The following is a 17,023-nucleotide window of genomic DNA, read 5'->3' as shown; positions in this document are numbered from 1 at the left end:
CAGCGAGGAGCGGCTTCTCTTCCGGCCCCCTCGGTTCCCCCGCCGCGGGCAGGCGGGTGAGGACAACGAACTTCCCTCCCTTTTCCTCCCTCCCCCTCTCACCCTCTGGGCCAATCGCCACCGGTGGTTTCACCGCGCAGCCGCGCCGGAGTCGGAGCCGGGTAAGGCTGGCTTGGGCTCAAGTGCCTCGTAGCACGGAGACGTGTGCGCGCTTATCTCCGTACTTCCAGACGGGGCTCTGCGCAGCCGCCTGTAACTCCCTTCCACTCCGTCACCACCCTTACTCCCGCCTGACTTCCTATCGCGCTGGCATTCTGGGCTTGCTCGCTCGTCTGTTTTCCCTATGGCCTATACACGCAGCAGCTTCTTGTGGGTTAAAAAAAAAGCTGTTACAACATGAAAACCCAGTAGCCACTGTCTTTCCAGTTAGTAATCAAAAGGGCTCTTTAAAAGCAAGTCATACAGTAACTGGGCCCTTTTTAATCCTCAATCTCTCAACTTCTACCCAGAAACAGCCACCACGACTTCGCCTTTTCGCTCTCGTATTGGCCAACTTGAATCTCATCTGGAATTCTGATTGGCCATTCGAGATCGTTCGAATTTTTCCAATAGGCGAAATTGAAGGGATTTTTTTTTCCGGGTTGGTCCGCAGGGGAAGCTGGGCAGGCGGGGTCGTTTCTGCGGGATTACTTTTCCGGGGCCGCTTCTGATTGGGTGGCGCGGCGCAATGCGCGCGACCCTCTAGACACCAAACTGTAGAGAGAGTCGGCCGCATCCTCATCGTGCTTCCGTACCTAAGGCCAAGCACCGAGACTTTCGGACTTGGGCGTTTGCAGAGGTTGAGGGACTGGCCTCGTGGTTGTGGACTTGCGAGTGAGCTGCTTTGCCTCCGTGTCAGTCTCGGCCTGTGGGGTGGGGTGCACGAGCTGCATTCACCTCGGCTCCCCACCTTCTGACACAGACGCCAACAACTGCTTGTTGAATACGTGCAAAAAATAAATAGCCGGAATACAGGCAAGCCCTCTAAATTTAGCAGTTGTTCCCGCCTACTCCCTTCCACTTCCAGGTCAGGGGGTGTGTCCAAAAGAGAGGAGGAAGCAAATTCCGCCGGTTTTCGGACGCCAGACACGCTAGTATGACTTTCTCTTTCGGGGAGTATCCTCAGCCTGGAACCGCCTCTTTAGAAAATTTCTTCACCTCTGGCTTTACTATTCCTATATCTTCTCCTTGATTAGTTTCCCGCAATTCCACAGATTGAAGAATACTGCAGAGAGAAGGGGCTATAGTAGGAAACAAGCGAAGCTCATTCCCTGGGTGGGGCCTCCTAGATAAGGGTAATTTCCTGCCTTTTAGGTTGGCTACCAATATCAGTTATTTTGCTCCCGTACCCAGAGCTTCAGTTGCTCTTTCATTTTCCAATTCCTCAAAAGCACTTGGCTACAGAGTTATGGAGAAGCGCCTGCAAGAGGCTCAGCTGTACAAGGAGAAGGGGAATCAGCGTTACCGGGAAGGGAAGTACCGAGATGCTGTGAGTAGGTACCATCGAGCTCTGCTTCAGCTGCGGGGGCTAGATCCAAGTCTGCCCTCCCCGATACCTAATCTAGGACCTCAGGGCCCAACCCTCACACCTGAACAAGAAAACATACTGCACACGACCCAGACAGACTGCTACAACAATCTGGCTGGTAAGAACAGGGATGAAGGGTGGGTAGAGTATCAAGGCAGGCACATGAAAATCTGGAAAAAACAATGACTTGCGTTTCTGTTGTCGTCTAGTTATTCTGCCATGAATCGAAATACATTTACAATCTGTAGGGCTCTAATTGAATTTCTATAGAGTAGTGCTTCTCAAACTTCATCTGGAGAGTGTTAAACACAAATTCCTGAGCCCCATCCCCAGAGATTCCTATTCATTCGTTTCAGGTGTGTGTGGGGCTACGAATTTGCATTTCCAACAAACTCACAAATGATGCTTATAGGTGTAGTGAATTTTATATGCTAGAGAGAAAATACTGAACTTAAGTTTACGGCATTGTTTCTTTTTTTATTGAAGTATCGTTGATGTACAGTCTTATATTGGTTTCAGATGTACAGCACAGTGGTTCAACAGTTACCCATATTATAAAATCCTCACTTCCACTAGTGCAGTTACTATCCGTCAGCATAGGAAGATGTTACAGAATCACTGGCTATATTCTTTATGCTATACTGTTATCCCCGTGACCGACTTAACGTTAAATTGAGAATTTTTGTGTAGGGCATTGTTTCTTTAATATTTTTTAAATTCAAGTATGGTTGATATACGATCTTGGTTTCAAGTAAACATACAATGGTGGTTCAACAGTTTCCCATATTATTAAATCCTTATTCCCACTAATGTGATTACTATCCATCAACACAGGAAGATGTTGCAGAATCATTGGCTATATTCTCCATGATGAACTCCCATCCCTATGACCAACTTATCTTACAAATGAGAATTTTTTGTGTGTAATATTTAAAGTATAGGAAAGAAGGCACTCCCTTTAGATAGTGGTGTAAGTCATCCATATTAGATGTTTTGGACAGCTTTTCCAAATTTTCCTCTTTATTATGAGCCAGCTAGATGGTGTCTTAGATAGCTACTATCTTCCATCTTCAGGTGGCCTTAAATGAGAGATGGATGCCAGAGTGTGTATCAGTAGGATTTCTGATCAAAGAAATGAGACCTCTTAAGTCTACTCTGTGCCGGGCAAAATAACCATAGAGCTAATTATATCAAAAGATTTTAATGGGCCCAGTTGAGGCCACAGAAATTATTAGGGTTAGTTTTTATACTTATTTATTTATTTTGGTTTCTTAAGCATTCTGTGTAGTGGGTGATTTGGTAATTTTTTTCAATCAGGCTGATGGCTTAAAAAAAATAAGCATTGATAAGAATATTACACTGTTTCTGCATTAGATAGAATATTCTTTGGGCCTTTAAAAATTTTCAAGTCAGAATTTGTACTTTATATGGATGTTTAAAATTTTATTTCTTTTTACTATAATACCCATCATCTATGATTTGGTGAAAATCTAGTTTTACAGTGTCCAGTGCAACTCTTAAATGCAAGTAATAATACTAATTAAGTAGCTAATGTTTCAGTTAATTCAATTCGAAATTACTTGAGGTCTGAGGGTACAGCATACAATAAAACATAAAGATCTTGACTTTCTTGGGCCATATGTTCGTGTAAGGGAAATGGACAATTAACAAAAGAAGTAACAATGTGGAATAGAATAAAGCCAAAAATGTGAGTGCCACAGGCATGGCAGTGTACACGTTTAGAGAGTGGTCAGGGAGGGTTCATTGAGGTGATGTTTATGAAATACCATGGACAGACACTGTTTAAGCCCTTTCCACAGAGGGTCTAATTTAAGTGTCAATAATCCTTTGAGGTAGATATAAGGAAACAGTGATACAACCAGTAAGTGGTGGAGCTAAAATTAAACTTGCGCAGTCTTAACTTCAGAGCTTAAGTTCTTATTGCAGAATACTGCCCAGTATTAGAGAATAGAATATGTATTAGGGAATTGACCAGAAATCAAGGAAGTGAGATGTTTTAGAGCTGGGTACTTATAAATATCTTGACTCTCCAGGTGGACTTAAGGCAGGGAACTATCGCTTAGCCATCTGTAGAGCCTCTGCTTGGGGGTGCTTGATGGATGCTCCCTAAAGATTCACTGAATCAACAGTTTTCACTTATTGAATACCTATAATATGTTGGGCAGTTTATTTAAAATATTATCACAAAAAGCCTGCGAGGTAGTTAGGATTACCTCTGTTTTACAAATAAAGGAAATCAGATCTCGTCACTGCCTAAAATCCTCCAATGGCCTCTCATTACACTTGGGGAAAAAATTCAAACTGTGACCCTTACCTGCAGGGCCTGACGTGATCTGGCACCTCCATACACTGAATTGGCAAAGTGTATTTCCACCTTCCAGCTTGTACGATCTCTGCTCTCAGGCTAGAATACCCTGTCCCTTGAATGACTCTTGTCATTCAGATCTTGGCTCAAAAATCACTTTCTGAAGAGGCCTTCTGTATTTTTTTTTTTTTTAACTGAATATACCTATTGTTGTGTGCCCTGCTCCTGGACACACTTTCTTTCAACATCTTTAAAACACTTCTTACTATGGAAAACATCAGACATATACAAAAGGAGAGAAAAGAGCGTAAAGAACACTCAGACACCACGCTCATCTTCTACAATTATAATCTGATACAGAATTTTTGTCCAGGACAGTTTTAAAGCAAATTCCAGACTCATATCACTTTAGACATAAATACTTTGTTATGCACATCTAATTGACTTATATATGCCCACGATCATTTCCAACAAAATCAGCAATAATTACTTAGTTTCAAAAAATACCCAGTCTAGATTCAAATCCCCCATTGACTCTAAATTGTCTTCTTTACAGCTGTTTCTTCAGAATCCAAAGATCCATTCAAAACATTTTGGTTGTTCATTTCTTAGGTCAATGACAGTTCCCCTTTCCCTTTTATATGATGCCATTAAGGAAAAGATGGGTCATTTGTCTTGAGGAGTGTCTCACATTCTTCATTTAGTTGTTTGCTTTCTCGTGGTGACATGTAGCATGTTCCTTTATCCCCCATATTTACTGTTAAGATCTAAAGGTTTGATTAAATTTATTTTTATTTTTTATTAAAGTGTCATTAATACACAATCTCATGTTGGTTTCAAACGTACATCACAGTGATTCAGCAATCCCCTGGATCAACTTAAATTGTGATTGTGAGTTACTGAGGCCTTCTGTATTCACGTGTCACTCTGACATCGTTCATTCTCTGTCCCAGCACCGTTCTGCTTGCCTCAAAGCGCTTTAAAAATTCATCTGTTTGCTGTGTACCTCCTGCTTGGGAACTAGGACGTAAACTCTATTTACTCATCAAGATGACTGTCTTATTCCTCTTATCCCCTGCTCTTAGTTCTGCCCAGTACGTGGTCAGTGCTCCATAACTAGTTGTCAGCTGATTGAGAGAAGGTACAGTGATGGATTAGTTGAACACTGGGGAAATATCAAAGTAGAAACCCTATGACCAATTGGGAGGAATGTTGTAGAAGGGTACCCAGTACCCTTTAAAGTCTTCCTCAGCTCTGATTCTCATTCCTTCTTAGCACTGTGATTCAGTAATACCGTGTTTAATTCCCAGAATTAGGAAATAGGGAACATGTTTCCCTTCTTAATTATAGAAAGGCTGAACATTGCCTCCTAAACAGATTTGTACTTTGAAGTCCTATTAAGTAATCCAAGGGAATAGGGAAGTAATATATCATCGAGAACAAGGTGATTTTGGAATTAGAGAGTCCTTGGTTCAGATTTCTTTTTTTTTTTTTTAAGGTATCATTGATATACAATCTTATGAAGGTTTCACATGAGCAACATTGTGGTTACTACATTCACCCCTATTATCAAGTCCCCCTTCACACCCCATTACAGTTACAGTCCATCAGTGTAGTAAGATGCTATAGTCACTACTCTTGGTTCAGATTTCCTACTCATTCTACCTAGATGCTGTGGGATCTTGGACAAGTTTACTTTGAGTAAACAAGTTTACCTCTCTCAGCCTTGATTTCTTCATCTGTTAAATGGAGTAGGAACACCAATTTCAGAGGGTGGGTAAGAATATGGAACAAGATGTTTATCAAGCACATGGCACAACTGTGTCCTCACACAATTAATGTCAACTGTTTACAAAGCTGCAGTACAAGAATGTCGAACTGGGATATTCAAAATAGAGAGCCTTGGGTAGAAAAGACACAATAATGAAGAATTTTAAATGAATTTAAGTATTTTTTACCTGTATTCTATCTGGACCTAACCTAACACTAGGTGCGTAGTAAGCATACAGTAGATAACGAAATAGGTTATAAGGTAGGTAAAGCTTTTATTCACTGCAGATCCCCGCTGCGTAGAAGAATGGTACTGGTAGATGCTGAAGTATATTTGTTGGCTGAGTGAATGTTGTTGATAACCATCTTGTTTGGTACTGCCTTGAATTGGCCAGTGGGGCTTAGTGTAATTAGACCCTCCCCCTCCTCTCTTCTTTTCATTTGGCCCCGTCAGCCTGTCTCCTTCAGATGGAGCCAGTCAACTACGAACGAGTGAAAGAGTACAGTCAGAAAGTCCTGGAACGACAGCCTGATAATGCCAAGGCCTTGTATAGGGCTGGAGTGGCCTTTTTCCATCTGCAGGACTATGACCAGGCCCAGCACTACCTCCTGGCTGCTGTCCATAGGCAGCCGAAAGGTAAGAGGGAAGGGTATTGAAATGGGAAGGACAAATAAAATTGTCCTGGTGAGGTGGTATCTGTGGAAGCAAGTTTTATTTTATTTTACTTTCTCACTTTATTGAATTTTTTAGTTGAAATACATTCATGTGGTTCGAAATTCAGAAAGTATAAAAATGTGTTTGATGAATAGGCCTTCTTCTACTCTTGGATTCTTGCCCCCACAGGAAAGCAATATTGTATATTCTCCAAAAATATTTGTGCTTAAACAGGCATATAATATATATATATATATATATATCCTCAGTAAAAGATTTTAAAGCATTGTTTTTCCAGTTTCAGTTCCTAGATTGTGACTGAATTAGAATCTGGATTCCAATGAATAATGTTTAGAATCCTCATTTCTGCCAGCTCTCCAGCTGGGGTCTGGCCTTTGCTTTAACTATCATTCTATCCTTTAGCTCAGCTCAGCTAACCCCAGGTATGACCTAGAAAAAGGGCAGGCCTACTGAGAGAAAATTTGAGACTTAGTACTCTGTTTCTAAGGCAAAAAGGATACCGCAGATGATAGACTCATTCCTTTGTTGGTGGTTCAGTACTTAAAATTGTCTTGTTTTGCACCCTGGCTTAGAGCAGATTCTAGATGCTAAAAGTAGAGGTTCTCCAAATGTATAACAATGCAGCAAAATCTCTTCAAATGAAGGGGAAAGCCACTCTGAATTAATAAAGACAGAAAATATGAGCCATTCATTCACGTTTTCTACCTTCAAGTACATGGATTAACTGCCACCCACATACAGTATCTTTAGAGGCTCTCTGACAATAACTTCTTCAAATTCCTTTTCATCATTACATTAGCAGTCAGCCCAGGGCTGTACAGAGATTTTTTTTTTAATTCAAAGTGGTATTAATGAATGGCATTTCCTATTGCCTAGGATAGTTGTAATATATTCAGATCTTAGAAAGATTTAAAGGAATGAAAGAATATTAACAATCCTCTTCTGCCCCAAGGTGCAGATTATCGTCCGTCTCTAACTGCCTTCTTTGCCCTATTCTAAGATGCCAGTGTCCGGCGGTACCTCCAGCTAACACAGGAGGAGCTCAGTAGCTACCATCGGAAAGAGCAGCAGCTGTACCTGGGCATGTTTGGTTAGCAAGAAGAACGATGCTCCTCCACCTGAACTTAGATGAACCATTAAAGACCCATTGAGGGGAAACCTGAGACTCAGAAGAGAAACTATACCTCTGACCCAGGTGGATTTCTGTTTCTAGTTCTGCACAGACTTTACCACTCACACACTCGGTGTCTCGTTTTGTCTGTCCATCTATGTATTTGTATAAGCCTTTAATACGTGGTGTCCCAGGGGACATTTGCCTTGAGAAATCAAACCAGAAAACATTCATCAGCTATGGGTGGGACCAATCCTATCTGTGGCATAGATTTTAGTTGTGGATATTGTTAGATGTATTCATATACAGTGAAGGCTAGCAGAGGATGAAATAATACGGTAGGCAGAAAGGAGTCTCTTCCTTTGTTTCCTCAGATGCCCAAAGCCAAAGTTATACAGGCGTCAAACAGAGAAATACATACTTTTTTGTGAAACTAGACAATTATAAATTGGCCTACATGGCTTAAATGAAAGATTTGAAATTAACTGTTTTTTATTGATTCCATATTTTTTTCTTAATATCCCATGTACAATCAGATTCTTTTTCCCCTGCAAAACTATCTGGTTCCTTTTATTTTGGTAATTTCTATTACTCAGACCTTTAATATACTTATTTATTTTTCATTAAACTCTTCTGTCTTAAAATGTCAAGTCAAGCATTTAAGTATTTATGTAATAACTTTTCAGCCCTCATGCCAGAAAAACACCCAAGGGAACATTTAAATTTTTAGTAGGTGCATATCTATAGTATGCTCATTTCTCTAAAAAAACATAGGAAAAACAGATTACCAAGTCTTATAGAAACATTGCTGTAAGAGCAGGATAAAAACATAAATCTATTCTTTACCTGTCACCTTATATTTTGCAAGAGCTCAGTTCTTTACAAAGGATGGAAATGAGGAAGGGTTCTTCCTTAGTGCCTTTTAAACACCTGATGTAACTTTCTGGAAGCTTGTTGGGCACAGGTGCAGGCTGCAGATCTGGTGCGGTCATGGCTCAGTAGGTCAACCAGGAGATCTTTTGTCTTTCTGCACGCTCATTGTGAACAGTGTCCACAAGGTATCAATTCTACAGAGTAGGTGAGACCATTTGGCACTGCCTCTGCCTTTGTGAGTGGAAGTGAGGAGCCTGTGTCATTAGCCATCCTATAACCACAGATAAATTGTAGGAGAAAAACCTTAGTCCTGCCAAGTGTTAATGAATTAGTCTCCCTTTATGTAATGTCCCCCTCTTCCAGTGAGCTAGGCTCCTCTTTGTATCTCCCTGTACCCTTAAATAGTAAAACCATCATCTTACAACAAAAAAGATTCTCTACCAAATAATCTAGGTCCAAGGACAGAACTAACAAAAGTAGAGTATTTTATTCTTCTTCCAAGCTTCTTAAATTTCTAAACCTAGATTGTTGACAAATTATGTCATGGTTGCATGTTCTGTTTGTTTAGGGCTGGTTTTGCTTTTTTTTTTTTAAATGAGTTGATGTTACAGTAAGCTATCTTCTGCATCAATAAGAAAAAAATATTTAAAAACATTTGAGAAATGTATTACACTAATCCTTTTATTATGCTGCTAAAGACAAAGTTGTCAGGCTTACCTTTCAGTCTATTTCAAAGGCCACTGGACAAAGGCAGTAAGGTCTGGGGTCTGGAGCAGGTCTGGCAAGCCCACATCCTGCAGGAATCAGCCACAGGGTACTGTGGAGACAGGGGACTGCTCACCTTAACAGTTCTAATGGATTTGAGGGTTTGATTGAGGAGAAGGCATTCAGGATGGACCTGACAGTTAATACTTTGGTGGCACCCAAGGGACAGTTCAGAACTGAACTCATATCCACCACCCTTACAATTTTGCCAAAACTACATACTACCCATACTTCTAGTTTGTCAATTTTTTATTTAAATCTGTGTTTTCAAAGGAACCTTTGGACAGAGGAACATATTAAATGATACCTTTGGGATGTAATCACCAAACTCCAGATGTGAAACCCAAAGATGAACAACCCAGTTTCTTCTTTCTATAAATAAACTGCAAGGAAAAAAGAAAGGGAGCCTGTAGATTAAAAGAAGCTTAAGAGATATCAACCAAATAAATGTGACTACTTTGGATTCTGATTTGAAGAAACTTTATGAAACTATCAGGGAAATTTGAACAAGCATTATTGTCAATTTTTTTGAGTGTGATAATGGTATTTGGTCTTTTTTCTTTCTAGAGTTTTTTTAGGGGTGCATATTGAAATTGCTTACTGATAAAATTTGGGAGGGGATTTTAGAACACTTCATATATCATTTGTCCAAAAAAAAAAAACCCCATAAAATACATTTTAACAATAAAACACATTACAAAAAAATAGGTCCAAGTAAAGCATCTTTGGAAACACTGGCTTTGGAGAAATTAAAATCAAAATCCAATGGGAAGGGTTGAAACGGTGAGTTTTGTGAAGCTAAGTTTGGCCAAATGTCTGGCAATTGAAGGGACATTAGATACCACATGAATGCATACACTTACAAAATAGCCAGTTAAGAAATGAAGCCCTAGGAGTACATCTCTAAAGCTGAAGAGCGAAGGGTGGTCGTTTGAAAACAGCTTGTACTCAAGAACAAATAACTTCTCAGGGTGAAACTCCTTAATAGGCTGGAGCCTGGCCCATCTTCCCAGAAATGAAGGCCAGTTTTGGCTCGGTATAAGGAAGCATTGTCCGACAATAGAACACGTTGCCTTTGGGGATAGTTTTCTTTCAAGCAGAGGCTTGACAACTGGCAAGCAGAGGATCCAGCACTGGACTAGAGGTTCCATGTGCTAACCTGTGGTTCCTTGAATCCATGAATGGGCCCATCAAGAATGGTGCAAACTAGAAAAAATTCTCTATTGATCACACCTCTTCCTAGCATCTAGCAAATACATAAAGTGAGGCAACTGCGGCCTTAATTGTGTTTACATGTAAGACCTAATTAAAGAGGATCTATTACTTGATGAGATTCTCCTGAAGAGCAAGCACTTACTTTCAGTTCTCAGCATGAGCTGCATTCTTCATAGGTGGAAGTTAGGCATTTGCAAGACATTTAAACACAAATAACAATAGTCACTGGTTTCTTCAGACTGTCCAGAGAAATTATATACATTATATATATATATATATATGTGGACATAGATACTCTTAAGCCTTTTAGGAACTGATGTTTTGAGGCAACTTTTTTTCTCTTTCTTTATATATGTATAACTCGTGTACCATAAAATTCATCCTTTAAAGGCAACTAATTCTTTTTAGGCATTGAGATTTAGGATTTGGTATTTAGGAGAAACTTGGGAAATGGCATTCCACTCGGAAGAATAGCTCTTACTGTGTGTGTGTGGGGGGGGGTATCTTGCCTTGTTTCACCAAGGAGTTAAGGCAGTAATTTATTTGCATAAACAGTCAGCCACTTGAAATATAAACTAAAAGGTAATTCCAACATAAAGAAAATAATTCATTATTTCATCCATGAAAATGTTAAGCTCAATTTTTGCTTGCCCTGGTGTCCCAGATAAGGAGCTAATTCGATGCTCAGCTGTCTCCTACAACTCAAAAACAGTCGCTTACTAGTAAGAGTTCAGAGTGCTGAATATGACAGGAAAACCCAAAAAGAAAAGCAATTCAGAACATTTATTCTTACTTTCCCCATTTGCTAAATTATCTGTCCTGCTCTTTTCACACTGGGCTCCTGATGTGCTCGAGAAGGGTTTTTAAGGAGCCCTCTGGTCTGCCCTACAGCACCACTCTTCAGCCCGGGGCAGACTCTTCTCTTACTTTCCTAGAACTTTTTTTCCCCACCTCTCATTTCTTTGCTATCTCTGCTGCGAGTAACCACCTGTGTGACTATAAATGAGTAATCTGATCTCTGGTTGTCATCACACTTTGTAAGTGAGGGAGTTGGATGAGATGACCTGTAAGATTCTCTCACCTGGTGTTTCTTGCTTTAGTTTTCCCAAGCACCCATTATTTCCAGACCCTCAGCCCTGCCTGGTCCCCAGCGACCACCACTGAGTTAAGGACTCTGCCTTTCTGTTTCTCATCTTCATAAAATGTAGACAAAACTTACAAGTCATCAAGACGGTATCTATTGTTGAGACAGTCAATCAAAGATCTTTCTACATGGAAAGTAGAGGTAAAGGGGCAAGGGAGCAAAGCCAAACACTCAAAAGGACAAAGAAGAAAACAGTTTGTTCTCAGTTAATTAGCATCAACAATATTTTAAACCAGCATAGCATGCATGGTGTCTCAAGCCACAGCCATGGTTCAAATTCTGGCCTGCCCGTTAACTAGTACTGTGACATAGAAAAAGTTAATTCTGGTTTCTGAGTTTCAAGTTTTCTTGTTTGTGGGAAGAAAAGGGGGAGAGGGCCAATATCTCAAAGTTGTTGAGGATTAAACAAGTATTTGTATGAAGTCTCCAGGACAGCCCAGTACACAAGAGTTCAAACTACCAAAATACACCATAATTGCAGTAGATCCCCTAATTTGTATACTTTTCCTAAGCAAAGTCTACACTGCCCTCTGCCTGTCTCACTTTTTTCATATAAACAACCTGATCCCCATCTCACCCCCAAGTACAGATGTTAGATTACTGTAAGATCTGAAGGAGCTGTATGGAAGAATCAGGAAGCATGCAGGTTTATGAAAGAAACCAGCCAATACTAGTTCAAAGAGAAACTTTCACGGCTGGCTTTATAGTCCAGAATGTGGAGCAAGAAGAGGTTACTAGTGCCCTTGGAGAAGAGTGGGGCTTAGGTGCTTTGCCCCAGAAAGTCTTGCTATCTGGCTGTGTAAAGAAAAGGTAGGAATCTTCCACCTGGGCATAATCTTTGTTCTGTCACGCAGCAGGGAAAATGAGATGCTTCCAACCTTCTGTGCTGCCCCCTAACAATGGCAAGAGCAGACCCAGCATCAGCTCATACTCCCCCAGATGTTAGTTTTTGGAGCCAAGTACAGAATCTTTAGGTGGCCCTCCACCACTGCTCTGTTTGTCTGCCATTGGGGAGCCAGGGAGGGGCTGCGCTCCTGGGAGGGGGCTAGCCTCTGGATCCAGTTTGCTGCGTTTGGCCAGGTCCTCATTGTGAGCCTTGCGGATGTGGCGATACAGGTCCCCTGACTGCGTGTAGCTGCGCAGGCAGTAGCGGCACTCGTAGGGTCTCTCACGCGTGTGCACTGTGGCATGTCGCCGTAGTGTGTAAGAGCATGAGAAGGTCTTCCCACATGTCTTGCAAGTGGGAACATCCTCAGTAAAAACCCCAAAGCTTCCTGGGGCTGCTTCATACTCAGAAGGCAGGTAAAGTGGCTCATGCAGCACCGGGGGAGCAGGCAGGGGTGAGGTCACCAGTCCTCGATGATACTGCCCTGAACCTGGCAGCAAATGGTAGGGTAGGTGAGGATCTGGGGGCAGGAAGTGGTCACTTGGTCCCACCTCCTCCAGTCCTGCTGCCCGTGGTTCCTCAAAAGCCTCTGGCTGGTGGGGCTGGCCACCATACATTGCTCCTCCAGGTGGGAACAATCCCTCAGGATCCTGAGGCTGGTCCTCTGGCATGTCGGGCTCCTCGTCAGAAATCACAATGGCTTCTACTTTAACCTGAACCAGCTCAGCTTCCACTGGGGCTGGAGCCTGGGATGGAAGTGGGGCTGGGACTGGGGCTGTAGCTGAAGCTGGGGGATAGGAGCTTTGCAATGGGCCTCTAGTACCCCGCGGTTCCACCACCCTCAGACTCTCAGAACCCACATCAAGGGGAGCCAGTGGATCCAATGAAACTGCTGGAAGGCCAGAAGAGAAGTAGTTTGCAGGAATGGTCTCTGTAGAGCTACTGGGGCTGGCAAGAGGGACATCAACCACTGATGGAGGAGGTGCCTGTAGATGCAGTGAGTCAACCTCCACACCAGGCTGGGTAGTGTCAGCTCCACCAGGCACTTGTGGCTCATCTGGAGGACAGACAGCAGGTCCTTTCCATTCCCCTTTACCCCAGTGGCCTGAAGTCTCTGTTCCCAGTGAAGGCTGTGGGCCACGGGAAGTGGTGGACAAAAACTCCAAGGCGGGCTGTGAGTTGGTGTCCTCTTTCTTGGTACTGTCTGCCTCTGTCAGAGCCCGGGCTTGCAGCCGCCGCTTGCACACCTTCACAATATCATTCATGTGCAAGTAGCTGGCAGCTGCCAGCACATCCTCCACAGGGGTATCCCCTCTCAAGACCAGCTGGCCAGCATACATAAAGTCCAGAAGCAGCCCAAAGGCTGGGGCCGTGACAATCTCATTGTGGATACACACCAGATCCCTCTTATCCAGTTCCCGCTCTTTATAAAAAAGCTGGAAGAATGGGCTGCAGGAGGCCAGCACAGCCCGATGGGCCAAGAACTGGGCGCTACCCACCATCACAGTGCAGTCACAGAGAAAACCCTGGGCCCGCTGCTCTCGGAGGCTCTGCAGCAGCTGCTGACTGTGTTCTGGGAACTCCATAGCACCCCACGATGGGAAAAGGACCCTAGAGAGGTCCCCACCAGTGGCACCCTGGGAAAAGAGGACAGTGGGTTAGGGCAGGTAACCTCCCCGGCAACCTTAAAGTCAGCCCTGACCTATTACTTGCCACCCCAAAGCCTCTGGCAATACCGTCCTTATGCCAAGACACTCGCTTAAATTACTACCCTTCGTTCTCCGAGGTCACAGCCAGTCTCTTTCTGGCTCCACCCCCTCAGCCTAACCGTAGCAGAAGGCCCCGCCCCTGGCCACACAAGCCCCGCCCCGGCTTCCGGGGTGCCCACCCGGTAGGTTCCAACAGCTCCTCCAATTGAGAGTTTCTTTCTCTTCCAGGACTTCCCAGGCGATACCTCTACTCCCCACTCCGGGAATTCCCTGAGCGTCTCTCTCTCGCATTTCAGGGATTTAGAAGTCCTAGAATGGGAACTAGCAGAGAAAGCTGATCCTCACCCATCACCGTGCAGCCACCGGGAGGACTCCGCCCTTCCCCACCTTCTCAGCTTTGATTGGCTCAAGTTTGCTTCGCTCGTCACGAGTTGGTTCACCGCGGTCTGAGCGGCGTTTCCCAGTGGGTGCTACTGGCCGTCGCTCAGGCACGTAGGCGTGGATTGGTTAGCTCTCCTGTCCTAAACTTTTCCTCGTCCCACCTTCTTTGCCTCTGAGCCCTTTTGATTGGCCGAGTTTCTCCCTCTACCTGAGGTGGTAGGAGGGCGGGGACCAGCTCTAGGTAGCCCAGGGCGCTCGCCAGTGGGCGGAGTGTTGTTGCTTAGCCGCCAGCACGTCGTCACCGCTGCAGCGTGATCGAGAAAAAGAACCACAAACCGTGTGGGGTCCCGGAGGCCAGGTTCCTAGACTTGGCTCTGCCATAACCGTGGACAGTAGCACCACCTCGGTGAACTGCAGTTGTCTCTTGAAAGTCCCTTTCTCACAAGTTCAAGATGCCCCACTGCTTCACTCCCCCTAATCTGATGGTTCCAGGCTTCTGTCTCAGGAACGGTGCTGTTATAGAACTAGCAGCTACATCAATGCCATCCTAGTGTTCCTAGCCTGAACTCTATTGTCTATTTACAATTAATATATTGGAGTGTCCGTCTCTGCGGAGTGTACTTGGCAAGTACTAATGGGAAGGTAGGGAGTGGGCTCGAGGCCCTGAAATGTCCTAGGACAAGAGGATAAAGAGTGTGGCTACTTCTGAAAAAGTCTTTTAGAGTCCCTAGGCAGTCAGAGGAAAGGGCTTAAGTTGGTAGTCAGTGATAACCTGCCTCTTCTCTGACCAGGGCAATGTGTGGGCAGGGTTATTATCACAGGAGTAACTTAGTGCCCTCCACCACAGTTCACCTCTTCACCCACCACACTAAGCATCTCGACTTTATCTGCAGCCAAGCCCTCCAACTGAGACATAATCAGAATTAGGGACAGTTCATCTACCCTCGATCCTTGTACTAGAGGTGTGCTGGCTACACTGGCCTCAGCTTGAGACCCCACCTCTTCAAGATACTCTTCCAAGCCATACAGTATTTATTGTATAGGAACTAAAACTAACATAATATTTTCACGTTTTAATGAAAAATATATCTTCTAAAACCAAAAAATATGCAGTTTAAGTAGCGGTGTTTATTTTTCCAAATTCATTTAATGTCTGCCTTAATAGAAGACAGCTGGATTCTCACACCTGCTTCTATTTTCAAGATTACGAGATACTGTTTTGATTATATGAAAAAAATCTGGCCCCACACAAGAAAGTAGGCATGGGAGTTCACTGGCCATGCTGGGGAGTATTGTATTTTATTCTGAGTATAATGGGAAGCCATTGGTGGGTTTTAAGCAGGGGAGTGTTTTGCTATGATTCTTGTTTATTATCCTGGCTGCTCTCTGGAGAAGGTACCATGGGGGATCAAAGTGGGAACACAGAGGAAACTATAGAAATGGTCCTATAAGAGATGATGATGGCCAGCCAAGAGCAGTGGTGGTGGTGGAGCTACAGAGAAAGTGCTGGGCCAACTATTTGCTAAAATTAGGATAGGAGATGAGGAACAAGAGAAAAGAAGAATTTTAGCATGAGCAGTGGTGGATGACAGTCATTTTCTGAGATGGGGACAATGGAGGAAGAAAATTGAGTTCTATTTCTGACTTTTTAAGTAAAACTTTCCTTTAGTCCGTTACATTTGTGAGCCTGAAAATCGGGAAACAATGGCCTGGAGATATACGTTGGACATGTCATCAGGGTATAGGTGGTATCTGTCTTGCCAGTGGGTTTCAGCCCTGGGCAAGTTCGCTATGGATTCAGTGTGACCAAAGGAATTGACAGCAAAACGTTCTTGGGGTGAAAGGGTTATACCCAACTTTATTTCCAGGTGGCAGGTCAGTCACTAGAATCCCGTTCACTCAGAGCGAGTCTGCAGGCAGCAAGCCGGTCTCTGCCTCTGGGCCCCTCTGTCCTCTAGGCCTCTGTCCTCGGCGCTGCCACCACTCCAGCCTCTGCTTGGCTCTCCCGCAGACTTGCAGCTCTGCTACCGAGTCGCGCACAGAGCACTGGGTGGAGCTCTTTATATAGAGTCAACAGCCATGTATTGCCCGCAGGTGTGCAGTGAGCCAGTCAACCAGAGCCAGGTGAGAATCCTGGCCACAGGAACTCTCATTTTATTCACAGTATCTAAGCCAGGGGACTGGAGGGAAAATCTTCAGTAGGGTAGAGGGCTGCTGGAGTTGCTAAGCAGTAAGGAGCACAGGCTGTTCGGGAAGCTTACACAATCATTTCTACAGGTTCAGAAGCCATCAGAATGAAGATGAGTCTAAGTTTGGGTACAGAGACTGTACTTGACACACTCTGGGATTGCCATGCATATTGCATCTAGATTTTTTTTAATTACAGCTTTTTTAACCTCTATGGAAATCTGAAAAAGGTGTCTTTCTGGTCAGTGCAGATTAGTGGCTATCAAAGCTTAATGAGCCAAGTGTGCACTAGATTTCAGCCACTCTCCCCGAGGAGCACCATTAAGCAGGCACAACTTTGCTTCTCAAAACTGGGGTACATATACCCCAACCCTGGGATACACAGATCTATGGTATACCAGGACACATCTTTC

The 17,023-nt window shown here is 43.6% G+C and overlaps 2 protein-coding genes across 10 annotated transcripts; one reads left to right on the top strand and one right to left on the bottom strand.

Moving 5' to 3' along the window:
• The first annotated feature begins 7 nt into the window (after nt 1–7).
• On the top strand, nt 8–7,688 carry TTC9C (tetratricopeptide repeat domain 9C). 9 transcript variants are annotated; one of them, XM_036926211.2, is made up of 4 exons: nt 9–161; nt 1,431–1,685; nt 6,118–6,300; nt 7,340–7,688. In XM_036926211.2, the coding sequence occupies exons 2-4, from the start codon at nt 1,448–1,450 to the stop codon at nt 7,432–7,434; spliced, it is 516 nt and encodes a 171-aa protein (XP_036782106.1). In that variant the 5' UTR covers nt 9–161; nt 1,431–1,447; the 3' UTR covers nt 7,435–7,688. The 9 variants fall into 9 exon arrangements, with proteins under 9 accessions (XP_036782118.1, XP_036782106.1, XP_036782121.1 ...); XM_036926201.2 differs by lacking the exon at nt 9–161 and adding an exon at nt 647–790; XM_057506970.1 differs by lacking the exon at nt 9–161 and adding an exon at nt 851–869.
• A 330-nt stretch (nt 7,689–8,018) lies between these two features.
• Nucleotides 8,019–14,427, bottom strand: ZBTB3 (zinc finger and BTB domain containing 3). The gene is given in 4 exon segments (XM_057506969.1): nt 8,019–9,140; nt 9,396–12,406; nt 12,408–13,970; nt 14,388–14,427. Coding segments are annotated over 2 exon segments (1,551 nt in total). The 5' UTR covers nt 13,920–13,970; nt 14,388–14,427; the 3' UTR covers nt 8,019–9,140; nt 9,396–12,367.
• Between the last annotated feature and the right edge of the window lie 2,596 nt (nt 14,428–17,023).

This window comes from Manis pentadactyla, chromosome 9, assembly GCF_030020395.1.
Source record: "Manis pentadactyla isolate mManPen7 chromosome 9, mManPen7.hap1, whole genome shotgun sequence".
In the NCBI taxonomy this organism is placed as follows: Eukaryota; Metazoa; Chordata; class Mammalia; order Pholidota; family Manidae; genus Manis; species Manis pentadactyla.
The sequence above is the reverse complement of the archived record's forward strand: the minus strand, read 5'-3'. Positions and strand labels throughout refer to the sequence as shown.

Coding starts and splice junctions, on each gene's coding strand:
- TTC9C (XM_036926211.2), top strand. CDS start 1,448: ATGGAGAAGCGCCTGCAAGAGGCTCAGCTGTACAAGGAGAAGGGGAAT. Junction 1,686..6,117: donor CTGCTACAACAATCTGGCTG/GTAAGAACAGGG, acceptor TGGCCCCGTCAG/CCTGTCTCCTTCAGATGGAG. Junction 6,301..7,339: donor TGTCCATAGGCAGCCGAAAG/GTAAGAGGGAAG, acceptor CCCTATTCTAAG/ATGCCAGTGTCCGGCGGTAC.